Genomic DNA, 15,029 nt, shown 5'->3' with positions numbered 1-15,029 from the left:
AAGGCGTGCCTGGGCCCCCCACTCCTCCTCCTCCTCCTCCTCCTCTGCTGCCTGCCTGCCTGCTTTCCTTGCTTGCTCGCTCGCTCGAGTGTTGGCGAGGAGGAGGGCAAGGGAGGCAAGCAAGGAGAGAGGCGAGAAGAAGGGGAAGCAGAAGCAGAAGCAGAAGATGCTCCTCCTGCTGCTCCTGCCGGGCTGGGCGGCTGAAGAGGGCGGCTGAGCAGCTCGGGAGCCTCGCCTGCCTGGACCCGGGATGCTCCCTCCTCTGCTGCCTGCCAAGAGGGAAGAAGAAGAGGAGGAGGAGGAAGAAGAAGAAGAGGGCTGCCCCCCTGCGCTCTCCCTCCGCTTGGCTGCTGGTGCTGCTGGTGGCGTTGGGCAAGAGGGGCGCCACCCGTGAGCTGCTCAGGTGCCAGGCAGGTGGGCAAGCCAAGGGCAGCCTTGGAGGAGGAGGAGGAGGAGGAGGAAGAGGAGGAGGGCTCCGGCCAAGAGAGAGCAGCAGCAGCAGCGGCGGCGGCGGCGGCGGCATCAGCGGAGGCTTGGCTGGAGAGCGGGTCCGTCGCGGGAGGCGAGGAGCGGGGCATGTGGATGCGGGCCGCCCTCTTGCTCCACAGCATCCTCCATGGTGGGTCAGACGGGCATTGCCCCGGGAGCGGGGCAAGGGCTGGCAAGGAAGGAGCTATTTTCATGTTCATTTTCTATTTTATTTAATTTTAATTTTAATTTAATTTAATCTTATTTTATTTTAATTATTTTTAATTATTTTTTATTCTTCGTGTTTCCAGTTTGTTGCCTTCGGACAGAAAGGGTGGAAAGGCTGGGCATCCTTTTCTTTTTTGAAATGAGCTTTTCTAGTTGACGTTTATTTTATGTTCTTTTATTTCTTCGAAGTGCCAGTCCTCCATAGAAAGAGCCTGGGTGCTGCGCCTCGGTCAAGGGAAGCAAGTCCCTAGAGGCGCGGATAGGATTCTGCAGAAATAACCCGCGTTAACTGCCCTGCCTCTGTGCTGTGGCATTCTGGGGACTGACGTTTGTGGTGGCTCTGTGGCTGCCACAAGCTTCAGTTCCCAGGATGCCGTAGCACTGAGCCACGGTAGTTAAACTGGGGTCAAACCAAGTCCAAAACACACTGCGGAAATAATCCACTATGAGACCGCTTTAAGTGCCAGGGAATCCTGGGGAGTGTAGTTTATTGTGGCCCCAGAGCTCTCTGACCGAGGAAGATGAATGTCTCCCAAAACTACAGTTCCCAGAATTCCCCAGCAGGCAGCCAGGACAGTGAAAGCAGTCTCAAAGTGGATTATTTCTGCAGTGTGTTGTGGTCTTATATTTTCTACAGTGTCGATGCAGACTCTTTCTCTCTCTCTCTTTGGAGAGATAGAAAAACTCTTCCGAGGCTGTCGTCATTTAAATCCCAAAGCCTTCTTCTCCCTTTTTAATAAAACAATAAGGAGGATTGTGTTCATTTAGATTTTCTTCAGATTCGTTCGCAATGTTTCTGCTCGCGTTAGATGGGAATATGGGCGAAACTTAAAGCCTGCATCCGCTCTGGGCCCCACAACAAACTCCAACTCCCAGAATTCCATAGCCTTGAGCCAGACAAAGAGTTAAAGTGGTACCAAACCAGGTTATTTCTCCAGTGTGGATGCAGGCTTGGCTTGCTTCAAAAAAGATAAGATGGACAAACTTTGGACTGATATTGTGCAAAACAAGCACCTGTCCAAATGTTGAAGCAAAGGCCCTTTTGGGCTTGTTGCCCTTATGCCTCATAGGAAGGGCACGAACCAATAGCGTTCCAGCTCTGCATGGTGTGATGCTTTTATTCATATCAGTGAATACACACCCAGCACCTGCCAGTTGTTGGTACAAAGGAGGATTTCAGATGGAGGTGGATCATTCATTTGTACATGATCATATTTCCCCACAAATCAGTTACAGAAAACCGCAGGGTGGTTTTTTCTTTCTTTCCTGATGTGGTCTGAACCACTATTGAATATATGGTTGTATATGCATATCAAGGCGAATCGAAGTGTCCAAGCCCACTGCTGAGATGGTCTTTTCCTCACATGTGACTGCCTACTTCTGAGCGTCACACAGTCTGCATCAAAGCTGCCACACCAGAGAAAAGGTTAGACTTGGCATGGAGCACACTTTGTCATATGGGGACTTTTTCAAATGTCTCTCGTCCATGTCACAAGGGCAGAAGCTACTCTCAGGACTGTACCACTTTAGCAAAAGACTGGATATATGACTTGACCCTTGGTTTTCTGAAATGATTCCACTCTAGGCATTGAGAGGAAACCTGCAGATTGCTCTCGAATGTGCCACAAGAAGTATAGAATCCTAGGGGGTTCTATAGCCCCTATGTTTGAATAGACTTTGCATAGACTCAGTGGCATTCCTGCTGTTTTTAATGTGTGAAGTTGGCATGCAGCCTCATGAACCTGAAATACTGATTTAACATAAGAAAAAAACATATAAAGGTGAATGTATTATTTTCTGTGTTATAAATAAGGCTTAATGATGAGGACCAGTGAGATGAAGCTGCAAAGGAGGAAAGGAATCCAAAATAGATATTAAATATCTTAAACCATGAAGCCAATATCCTGGGGCAGGGAGGAGGATTGTTGATCTCGTAGTTTATCTCTCAGCAAAAGAATTCATAAGCACCTATACTTTGTCAAAATGTGAGGAAGCACCTGAGCTCATGCTCATTTTTCTTGATGAACAGCATCTTACCAAACATGTTCTTGGACTTTCTGGTTTGTAATGGAAGATACATTATAATTGTTGTCAAGGGTATGGCAATGCAGACATGTACTTTAATGTAAATACTTAACAGATTTTGCTATGTTCTGTAATAAAGAGATACTCAACAACAACAACAACAACAACAACAACAACAACAACAAATTGTGACCTAGCTATATATGGAAACAATGATGGAAAGAAAAGGCTTTGCAAATGCTGTTCTGTAGCACAGTGATCTTTCTCCTATTTTGGAAGCAGGTCTTGTAAGCTCATTTCCAGAAACTGTCCTCTTTATTATGGTGAGCCACAGGGAATGGCCCCTCTCCTTCTGAGGACCAAACTAAAGCAGCAACAGAGTTACATGTGTGCAAGGAGGGTTCAAGACAATTGGGGCCTTGGAGCATTTCTAGAAACAGGGCCACCTTTCTGTACATGCGTGGGCTATTATGGGAGTGGTGGGATAGAAATTAAGTAGCTAAATGAATAAACAATCCATTCAGTGCTAGATACTATGGACAGCACCAGGAGGGGGAGCATATGCAAACTCACTTTTGACCCTACAGCTTCACAGCTAGATCTTCTGCAGTTTTACTCAGGTGGCACACAAAATACTGAGATCAGAAGCATTGGGAAATCCAGGAAGTGACTGGAGAAGAAGAGGAAGTAAATCACACCTTTCTTCTGAGTCTCTAACCTATGAGGGTTCTGGAGCAATTGCTCTAGTTGAACCATTGATAATCCAGCCCTCTGGGCATATGTGTGAGAATAGGTACATACTATAATTATTGCCCCATGGGGAAAATAACAACAGGGGTTTGTAGGAGGGCATCAGCATATGTTCAATGATGGAAGCTTCATAGAAGAAAAACCACTTGTCCAACCAGGCTACAGCTCCACTTAGCATCTCTCCTATGGCAGTTTGTGGACATTAAATACCCAAAGCAGCCAATCCTGTCCATAGATGCGATAAATCACATCCAGTTAGAAAGCATGCTTAACATGCTTCAGGTGTACATCTTTTAAAAAAATGCATTAAATTATCCATTTGAGGGAACTGTGACAGTGTGTAGTCCCTGCTAAAGAAATTGTCGTTGTTGCTGAGTACCTTCAAGTCCTTTCCAGTTTATGGCAACTCTAAAGTGGACCTATCTTGGGGTTTTCTTGGCAAAATTTGTTCAGAGGGAGTCTGCCTGCCTCTGAGGCTGAGAGAGTGTGACTTCCTCAAGGTCATCTGGTAGGTTTCCATAACTGAGTGGGAATTAGAGCCCTGGTGGCCAGAGACATCGTCCAATACTCAAACCACTACACCATGCTGGCTGTCATTGAAGAAATACTCAAAAGAAAATGTGGAGTTTGGTTCTGAGAATAGGGATGGAAAGAATATTCTGAGTTATTTGTTATTTGTTTCTTGGCCAAACAATGGGTTTCCTAGTTTTTTGTGGGTTTTTCAGGCTATGTGGCCTTGGTTTCTTAGTTGTTGGGAAACCCAGGCAGAAAGAACAACAAAGTGACAAGAATTTGCATCATTTTCCATCAGTAACTGCACATCCCAAAGATATATGGGTTCTTTGTACAACTATCATGGGTTTGTTAGTTTATAGATAACCACACAGGGCTTCAGAATAGATTATTCTTTCTTTATATAATAGGTTGTCTGACATCTTTGTAGCTCTTTGTGTATCAATGCATATCACAGGGTGACCCACCTTTACTTCTCTCTCTGTCAGAGGACGTTAGTTGACAATTTGCCTCCTCCCTTGATATTTGCATTTTGTGCATCTGGAATGGGGAATTCATCTGAAAAAATTTCTCTCCTGCACTGAGTATATCAGATGGGACCACAGATACCTTATGTAGAATAGCCTGGAAGAATCCCTATGAAGGAATGTGAATTGCTCAGGTTCATTAAGGCCATTCACATGAAAATAAACCATCTGTTAAACAGCCCCCACCCCCTTTTTTGTTAAAAACAAAGCACAAACACTACTGTTTGCACCCACTGAATTATGAACATGTTATATATGTAGGTAAAGGTGCATATGACTTTCATTCACTTTTGGATGCCAAAAAATATTTGTATATTTCCTAGGAATGTGCAAAGCTGTCTTTGGAAGTGAGACCAACGGTGGTACCTTCAGGGTAAGATTTGGAGGGCTTGGAGGTCCAGGGCCATATTCAGCAGAAAGAGCAGAAGGTCACCCACATGAATTAGGCCTGCCTTACTTCATCATAAAGTAAAGTAATACATGCTACTATCCAAAGAGAGGTTCCCTTTAAGACCATAAAGTTTAAAGCCAAACATTATTCCCATGTACCACTGAGGCAGGCTGCTAGTCGGTCTAGCTGACAACTCTCTCAACATTGGCTGGTAGCAGCTCTTCCAGGTTTCAGACAATGCTAGAGATGCTAGAGACTATATAAAGGCTGCTGGTGGCTTCCAAATTAATGGTGTATCCATTCCAATTTTTAAGTATAAGGAACTATTCAATATGGTACATACTATCCTTAAAAAAAATCAACACCTTGGACAGCTCCATTATACTTTGGGACTAAAACCCCCAGTGAATTCACTGTCCCATTGGGTTAGAAGCCATTAGCCTCCACTGACTGAATTTGAGTGCTGGGCTCCTTTTCAAAAGCTAGTATAAATAGAGTCTAGGGCAGTGGTTCCCAACCTGTGGGTCGGGAACCCTTCGGGGGTCGAATGACCCTTTCACAGGGGTCGCCTAAGACAATTGGAAAACACATATTTGCATGTGGCAATGAAAATAATTGTATGGTTGGGGGTCACCACAACATGAGGAACTGTATTAAAGGGTCACAGCATGAGGAAGGTTGAGAACCACTGGTCTAGGGGATGTTGCTTCTTAGAGGAAAAAGTCTGAAATTGAGTTTTATGATATGCATTATCCAAAACTGAGAACATAAAGCCTACTTCATTGTAGGGGCTATCACTTCATGAAAGATTAAGTCAGCCCACATATGTGAGGGAAAATGGTGGTGTGATTGGTGCTCCCACTGAGTATGGTATGTGCTTATGTTTGGGTTAATGGAAGAAAGGTTTTCATCCCAGGAAGGAATGCATCTATGCTTGCCGAATAAAACACAGTATTATATGACTATGGAGAACAGTGTATTATGTGACAATAGTTTGGGGAGGGAGGAGACACTGCCACAGGAAGTTATGTATCATGTGCCTAGCATATCTTGCAGAGATTTCCTACTGTGCTACAAAGAGTAGGGGTGGTGTTGATGTAGGAATAATATATTGTGAACATTGTGTTCTGATGTTGCTCTATGTTGTAGCCCTACATTGCTATTCAAGTGAGCTTTTCCCAGCATACTTTCACCAGTGGTGGCGAGATGTGGTTGTGTGACCTTGGCAGGCATGCCTCAACTACTTCTCTGATTGAAGACAAACAATTGGAAATAATACAAATAACTGTGTGTGTGCGCGCGCGCACGTGCACATCTGAGTGAGTGAATGAGAGAGAGAGAGAGAGATCACAGCAAACAGAATGAGGAATTTCATGTCTGTATCCCCCAGTTGCAGTACTGAGGAAAATCCTTTTGCCGTTGGTAATATTTGCATTGAGAAGAAATTCCTCCTTTAGTGCTAGTGGAGGATTCTCAAGACAAATACTGTGGAGGATTTTCTTTCAATGTAAATTGGTTTGAAGGAGCAATTTTAAATCAGATGGGAATAGAATCAAAGGTTGAAGTCTCCCTCCTTGTCTGCTGTGTTGCTGATCCTCATTAGTCCCACACCCAGCAAGGGCAGTTCAAAATGGCTGCTGTTCAGAAACAGATAGTATCCAGCAGCAATTTGAACAGTGTTGTCACACCCTAGAGTTGCCTTCTCTAACCTGGCACCTTCCAGATAGGTTTAGGATTATCACACACACACCTTTATCCTTGACCATTGTTCATGTTGGCTGAAATTGATGGATATTGTAATCCAAAGCATCTGAAGGGGGCAAGGCTGATGAAGGTTGCCCTAGAAAATTCTCATGATGTCTCTGTTCAGGTTATGGCCTTGCCTCTAGAGAGGAAGATTGTGTTTCAGTGGGTTTTTCGACTTAGTCAGCCAGAGTAAAGGCAAATTTAGCTCAGAATTTAAACTCTCTCTTTCTCTCAATGGTAGGGGTAAATGGTAGGGGTAAATGATATGAATCAGAATAAAGCTGCTTTCTGTAGTTCTAGTTTTATCTTATAGGAAAAAAGGGCATCTAAGCTTGCACTTGAGTTTAGCATTTTTCAGATGTATTCAATGTGATAAATAAACAAAAAGACAAATAATAATATCCTACTTTAAATATTTTTTTAAGTATTCCTACAGAAAACATGTTAATTTTTCCTCCAGCTTGCCCAGACTCAGGATAAGGATGGTGTGGAGAAGAGAGTAGCCATTTTCTTTGTTTGTAACTTTCCAGTTGTGTATTGTGTTCCAGTTGTGTATTGTGTCCTGTACATTTATGTCTGCATCCAGTGATTTCTTGTAGACACATCGTAGAAGCTGTAATGATCACATGGAGTTTTTTGGCCCCTTTTCCTTTCTTAGAGTAGCTGCATATTTACCTTTTCACTGGAATTGCCAACTTTTTTTTGTCCTTGCTCCTGTGCTGTTAGGAAGTGACCTGCATAAATGTTGCAGTTTAAGTTTTCTTTATGACCTTTCACAAGGCTTCAAGAAAGGTGAAGAGAGGGGAAAGCTTCATAAGCTAAGAGCTGGCCAGATTTGACTGCCTGAGGCAGGTTAGCAAATTAGTCCTCTGCCCCCTGCACATCAGTCAAGGTACATAATCACAGAGTCTGGCTAATTATTTTGGCACCTTAGGCAGAAAATGCCACAAGGGCCTCCCCCTTTCCTGGCAGTAAAACAAGAACAAGAACAAGAAACAACAACAGATTAAATAAATAACAATTTGCAGCTTTTTAAAGCTACCTCAAGCTACTTTACACTGCTGAAGCCTGATGTTGTCATTCTGCTTAACAGTAAATCTAGCAAAGGCCATGCAACAGAAACTGTTGAACTATTATGCATGCAGAGAAAATGGCCCCAGGCAGCAGTTCTGTCCCTTTCTCACATGCTCACCCTGCCCCACAAGTTGTTCTGCCTCAGCCACTCAGCTCCTCTTCCCTAAACTGTGGGGATGCTGCCTGTTAGTATGCTGAAAGATACTTAATCCAGTGCTGGACAGCGGTGCAACACTGACAGTGACTTCTATTTCAATGGAGTGATAGAGCCATTCTGTGGATGGAGCTGTCCAAGGTGCTAAGCCCTGTACTCAGAATAGGTTTAGAAGCTTGGGAAGTTTTGAATCTACCCAAAGTAGATTGATGGCATTACTGATAATGGATTTACCAGTTTGGGGGTGAGAGAACACCATCTTGTCCTTGGCCTCAAGCAGGGAAGGAGCCTGGTCCTGTCCTGTTGAGTGCATGTGTATCGTCAAGTCATCTGGGTAACCCCATGAATTTCCTAGGGTTTTAATAGGCAAATAATACTCAGAGGTGGGTTTGTATTGCTTTCCTCTGAAATATAGCTACACCTGGTATTCCTTGGCAGACACACATCCAAGTACAAACCAGGCCTGACCCTGCTTAACTTCCAAGATCAGACAGAATCTGGTGCTTTCCACATATTTAGATTTTATATCTAGTCCTGTTACTGGCTGCCAAATGAGTCAGTCTTCTTGCTTGTGTGTCCAGTTATTCATAGTCATTATGTCTTTTTCACCTTTTCTGAAATAAGTATGTTAAATTTTTATTTATTTATTTTAACTATTTCTGCATTGCCTCCCAGCCCACAAAGACTCCCAAAGTGATGAAAAAAATGATTAAAGCAATACAAAGATTAAAACATTTTTAAAACACACAAGATATACTCTTTATGGAGTCCCAGAAAACATAATGACTGATCAAGACTGCAGTTATGTAGGCATGGCCTCCATAGATTTTCAGTGAGGTTCCCATGTGCAGACATTCATCCTAACAGTTGCTTATCCTTTGTATTGAAGTTGCATTGAAGTTATGGGATTTACAGAAGTGTTGATTCACCATTCAACACTGAATCTATTCAAATTGGTCCTAGCAATTGGATTTAGGCCTAAGTAACCAGATGACTCAGCTTACTTTTGTTCTACAGAAACAATCTAAGCGTAGGTGTTATTCAAATGGTGTTGGCATCACTTTCATTACTTTGAAGCATTTTAACAAAATTCTCATATATCTGAGTGTGAGACCTACCAGCAGGCAAGAATTCTCCATCTGTTGCACATAATCTGTCTTCAGTCACTTGGCTCGCCAAAAGGTACACTATACTCCAACAATTGGCAATATCTTCAGGGTCTTCAGGAACAGGGCCAGTTCTTTCATTAGTATGAGGTGAACACTTCAAGCAGTGGGAACCAGAGGGCAGCACTGGAGGCCAGATTCAGCAGCAATGGCTACCCCAGCAGTTGTCACAAACTTTCCAGCTCTCCTCTGGGAGAGAAAAGAACTGCATATGCCACATAATGTTCCTGCTTCTAAACTAGAGTGCTGCCTCAGGTGTGGTGGAAGACTCTACCTATATGAAAACACTAATTTTCAATTAAGATTAATTTGCCCATCTAATTGGCTGGTCTATGAGGACTAGGGATGGCAAGTCAAGAATATCACAGTCCTTGGGCCAACACATGAGATTTAGGCATGCTTCCTGCTGATGTTGCAGGAAACAAGCCTAGGTGATGCCATTAAGCACAATACATTATGCATCAACTACACTGGCCAAGAGCATATCATTAAAAAAAAAATAAACACTAAGTCCAGCAACTGAAAAAAAAATTTCTCTCACTGGAAATTAAGTTTGCCAAGCTCTGTACTGAACACCAAAGTCAGCTGTGTTTTTAAAATGTTTGTAAGTGTTGCTGTTAATGGGAGATGTAATCAGACCAAAATTTTCAAAGCCCTGCTTTGAAAAGAAGACAGTTGTAGCCATTCCTAAGCACCCTGGAGTACCCGGAAGTCAAGATTTGCCATACCCTCTAACATTTAACACACAAAAACCAGGACATGTGTGGTCAAGCAAAATCAGAATAGGATCAAAATGGGGGGGGGGTATTAATGAGGAAGAACACATAAGGCAGGAGAGGCTGCAGTACTTTGTTTAGTCCCAGTACAGGGAAGGGCAAAATTCTTTCCTTTTCTCTTCCCTGGTGAGTTACTTGAGTGCAGACTAGTTTTGCACTTTGAATTCTGTTTTCAGGGATGGTAGTAAGCAGAGGACAAAGGAAGAAAGCAGGAGGAGAGAGAAACTGGTGCGGTTGAAAAGCAACTGAGAAAGTGCGAAAACAGGATTAACCTGGACAGTCCCTGTTATTTTGGGACCATTGGAGGTTATGATTTGGATTTCTGCAGTTTTCAAAGCAGTTCTCTCACACTGAGATTTCCTCCTCCTTGCCTCCAGGACTGGGGATCCAGAGTGCAGGCCCTGAGAAGTGAAAACCCTGATATGGAGGAAGGTCCATTGTGAAATGCCTGAGATGTGGATGACTCATGATCAGAGCAGAGGTCCAGCCCTGCTCTGGACCAAAAAAGCTACAGAAAAATATTTTGGACAAATGAATGATATTATTCAGTGATGTTTTGAGGGAGGTCACAATTAGAGTGACTGTAACACTCCTTCTAAGCAGGTGAACCCCTCAAGTTCTCACTAGCAGGAATGTTATCAACATACTCCTCACAGTGGGCTTGTGTTTTAGGAAGGTGTGCCAATGCCTCTCCTCAAATGGGATAGTCATCCCAGTCCATTTATTTCTTGGACTTTTCATCAGCTAGATAGATTCATCAGCTTCAAGCCTTTTTGCTTTGGCCATTTTTTTTAAACTTTAACTTTCATCAAAAGAGGCACTTTGTTTTTGTTTTGTTCCTTGTACCATTTTACATAAGCATTATTTCATTATTTCAATATTTACTGGGCATAAATTCTGTAATTGTAAGTGTTTAGTATGTGTGGTTGGTTATGTAAGACAAGCATCTGTTTTCTGGAGGGAATGACTAGGCAGGAGGATGAGCCATATTAAATAATGATTTCTCTTAAATTCTTTAGAGGAAGTTTTTTTTTTTTTAAAAAAATCTGGTAATTGAATGTCTTTGTGTTATAATAATAAATAAACAAACAAATGCACTCACCACTAGTACATCAGTCTTCCTTGCTTGGACTTTGCTAGACCTATATATGAGACGTAGTTCACAGCCTAAAATTTTAATTTCTCAGCAACCTGTAGAATCCCACAAATATGTGCATAAATTGAAGATCCATCTAATGATCCAGGATGCCATCTTTCTCACCTAGAAATACATTCAATGGCCAAAAAGGAAAAAAGCCATGAAATGCAAACATTCAAACAAATTTTAAATCAGTTTTTTTTAAAAAAAAGAGAATTTACAGAAGAAAAAAATCTAGAAACATGACATAGCCAGATAATAGTACATGACACTGATAAATATTCCACACTAACTGTTTAAATTTCTAATTCAATCTGTCTTGCATCTGAGCTCTTGTAAAACTCATGTTTCCCTCTTAAATTCATTGCTATTGTCTGTTTCTCTACAATTGCATATTACCAACTATAATTTTACTAGCTAAGGTAGAATCTCAGTAGCCTAAATACCCCAAAGACACCATATCTCACCTGATCTTGGAAGATAACTAAGGACAGGCCTGATTAGTATGTGGATGAGAAACTACCAAGAAAAAACACCTGCTGTAGGCCAATGCTACATAAAATGGGGTGCCCTGGAGCAGTGCTGGTTCCCGAGCCATTGGTTGCTGGTCCCTGGCAATTTTCCAGGAGAGAAAGAAACAATTGGACCCAGTGGGCACAAATTTAATGCTGATCCCTGGCACACTGGGGAAAGCAATGGCTGGTCCCTCACAACTGGTAGCCTGACAAGCACTGCTGTAGGCTATATTCGGGGAAGGTAGCAAGAAACCATCTTGGAGCATCTCTTGCGTAAGAAAACACTATAAAAGTACTGGGATTGCCACAAGTTGACAGACAAGGAACATACACACACAAACAGCTAGAAATTTTGTTCCCTTGGTCAGTTTGTAAGAACAGGAATATGTGAAAATGAGAAACATTTGGATGGCATTGTGATGCTGTGCCTTTAAGTCATTTCCATCTTATGGTGATCTAAGGTGAACTTGTCATGGGGTTTTCTGGGGCTGAGAGTGTGTGACTCACCCAAGGTCATGGCTGAACTGAGAATCGAACCATGATCTCTATAGAGTCATAGTCAATAGTCAAAACCACTACACCATGCTGGCTCTGGGCTTGATGGCATGCATTTTCCTTATTTCCCTTTTCTGTGTAAGAGGTGAGATTTCTACAAAACAACAACAACAACGTTACCTAGTGAGGAATGCATTAAGGGTAAGATCATAGGAACTTTGCCATTAATGGTAGTGACACTATCTCTTTGGAACACTCTTTCAAGGGAGATTGTTATTGTCTTCCTTAGGTACCTTTGCTGATATTTGGAAATGCTTTTTTCATGCTTTCCCTACTCACTGTGCTATTTGTGGTATAAATCGAATTTCTAGCAACCTCTTGAATCAGGTATTGAATGGTACTTCAACACTCATATGAATCCTGTTGCTTCTAGGGACCTACTCTAGTTGGGATCAGTAACTGGATTTGGGCCTATGAATTGCTAAATGGGATTGTTCCTTTCCTCCTTGATAATGTTGTGGTATTGGGTTGTACTTTTAATCATACATTTGGGTTTCACGGTTCTATTCGTTGTGCTTTGTATGAGACAGAACTCAGGCATCTTAGAAGAAAATTAAAATCCTGACAAAATCCTGACAAAGGTTCTTTTCCATTGGAGAGGGCACAGCTTTGGACAGAGAATCAACTTGAGATGACAGATCTCTGAAGGCAAAAGCTGGCATTTCTTCTAGCTGGTCAGGCATTCAGATATATGTAAAATATTAATGCCTTTCGGGAACTTCTAAAAAGAATTACAGAAGAGTAGAGAAACTAACTTGTCTAATACAGCACAAGCTGCAGTGCACTTCTTGTGAACTGAAATTCACCTAAAGCAAGCAGAGGAAAAACCGCAAAGCTAGCAGGGGGGGAAAATCCAGTTTTTAATACTGGTCATCCACTGTCAAGCAGAATACAAAACTGGCAGATCAGCCTGTGACATGTAGGCCTGAGCCTTTGTTCTTAGTTAATGACACAGGTTTCATCCACTCTTCAGTTGCAGCGATACTGAGGCATATGCATGTGGCTTTTCAATACACACACACACACACATATATATTTGAAAGAACTTCCATGAAAGCCAGAAGGGTCGGCCTCTAAGATCTTCTCGGCTCCAATTTTCAGTTTAATAGGCCAGTCTGGATGTTGTCATGGCAGCCATCTTGAAAATCAGGGAGAGTTGGTGTTTCTCTCTCTCTCTCTCTCTGTCACTTTGGACTAATATGTGGGAGTTTCCATTCTTGTTTTTCACCTGTACAGACTTTTCATTCATGCAGAATCCCATTGACAAGGCCTGAAAGGTAATTAAACCATACATTTGTTTTAAAAACAACAACGTACATTTCAGTTTAAATTCAGAATGTGCTTGGAAGGGCTAATCTGCTCAGAGAGCACCCTTCAACCCCCCCCCCCCGCCTTTTTTCCCATCCTCTTCATAGCAAGAAACCAGACCCAAGCCTCCTTGCAGCTCCCGTTCTTGGCACACAAACCCTTTCTGGGTAGATATTGGAGGGAAAAGGCCCGGAGACAGAGTGCTCCAGAGGCAACCGTGCCAAATGGTTCTTGTGACATGAGAGATTCTGGACTCCTCTTTGGTCAAGGCATGGGCTATATGTGAAGTCGAAGGCTTTCATGGCTGGCATCCATAGTTTCTTGTGGGCTTTTGGGGGGTATGTGGCCATGTTCTAGAAGAGTTTATTCCTGACGTTTTGCCAAACCCACAAGAAACTCATTAGTTATATGTTTACCAATGAGTTGCTCTTGGGATGAGGGTGATGGTGGGGAGGGAGAGGGAACCGTTTGTCAAAGTAGAGGAGCAAGGAAGGCGGGCCGGGGGTCCCTCACTTTTCCTCCTGCTGCCTGGCCCCTTCCTTCCTTCCTTCCTCCCTCCCCCCTCCCTTGAGTAATGGTGGGGGAGGGCTTGGAGGGTCTCTTCGGGAGGAGAGCAGGGGAGCCGAGGGGGGACCCCTGGACGAGCGAGGGAAGAAGAGGAAGAAGAAGAGGAGGAGGAGGAGGAAGAAGAAGAGGAAGAAGAGGAGGAAGAAGAAGAGGAGGAGAAGACTGAGAAGAGGAGTAAGAAGAAGAAGAGGAGGAGGAGGAGAGGAAGAAGAGGGAGAGGAGGAAGAGGAGGAAGAAGAGGACGAAGAAGAGGAGGAGGAGGAGAGGGAGGAAGAGGAGGAGGAAGAGGCAGAGGAAGCGCTTCCTGTCTGTCTGGGCGGCTGAGGCTGGTGGTGCTGCCTCGGGAGCCTAGCCTAGCCTAGTGCTCTTCCTCTTCCTCCTCCTCCTCCTCCTGGTGCTGCTGCTGCTGCGGCTGAGAGGCAGAAGAAGCAGAAGAGGCCGAAGGAGGAGGAGGAGAAGGAGGAGGTCCGTCCAGGGCCCGGGATGCTCCCTGCTCTGCCGCCTGCCAAGCAAGAAGAAGAAGAAGAAGAAGAAGAAGGCTTCTCCTCCTCCTCCTCCTCCTCCGTGGGCCAGGGCTGGCAAGAAGAGGGGCACCCCCGGTGAGCCCCTGCCCCCTCTTCCCCTCCCTCCCTCCCTCCCCCCCCCCCCGGAGCCCAGGGCAGGAGGAGCAGCCCAGGAGGAGGCGGAGGAGGAGGAGGAGGAGGCGAGGCGAGGCGAGGCGCCCAGAGCTCCGGCGGGGAGCGCACCGCAGTGGCCGCCCACAGCTCCCCCGACGACGGTCGAGGCGACGACGACGCCCCAGCGCCCCCGCCGCTGCCCTGGCTGAGCCCCCTCCGGCTCCGTGGGCTTCCCCTGGACCAGGAGGAGGAGGAGGAGGAGGAGGCTGCTGCTTGGCCCGAGGGAGCAGGAGGCGGCGAGGGTCGGCGGAGGGAGCCAGGCAGGGCGGCCCGTCGAGGGAGGCCAGGCCGAAGGAGGAGCGGGGCATGTGGATGCTGGCCGCCCTCTTCCTCCCCAGCATCCTCCATGGTGGGTCGCCCCCCGGGGCAGCGGCGGATGGGGCCCGGGGAGGGAGGCAGGGAGGCAGGGCAGCCCCTCGGGAGAGGAGAGAGAAGAGCCCTAGAAACCAGA

The 15,029-nt window shown here is 44.5% G+C and overlaps 2 protein-coding genes across 2 annotated transcripts in view; both read left to right on the top strand.

Annotated features, from left to right (window-relative positions):
- HMGN1 (high mobility group nucleosome binding domain 1) overlaps nt 1-15,029 on the top strand; it is a 1,114,480-nt gene that overhangs the window by 172,999 nt on the left and 926,452 nt on the right. The gene's annotated exons all lie outside the window — the stretch shown is intronic.
- DSCAM (DS cell adhesion molecule) overlaps nt 94-15,029 on the top strand; it is a 494,765-nt gene continuing 479,829 nt past the window's right edge. Inside the window, exon 1 of the mRNA XM_042456815.1 lies at nt 94-619. Within this exon, the coding sequence (XP_042312749.1) occupies nt 577-619 (43 nt within the window). The 5' untranslated portion in view covers nt 94-576. The remainder of the gene's footprint in view (nt 620-15,029) is intronic.

Source organism: Sceloporus undulatus, chromosome 3 (genome assembly GCF_019175285.1).
Source record: "Sceloporus undulatus isolate JIND9_A2432 ecotype Alabama chromosome 3, SceUnd_v1.1, whole genome shotgun sequence".
NCBI classification, from domain to species: Eukaryota; Metazoa; Chordata; class Lepidosauria; order Squamata; family Phrynosomatidae; genus Sceloporus; species Sceloporus undulatus.
This window is presented reverse-complemented; position numbering and strand designations above follow the sequence as displayed.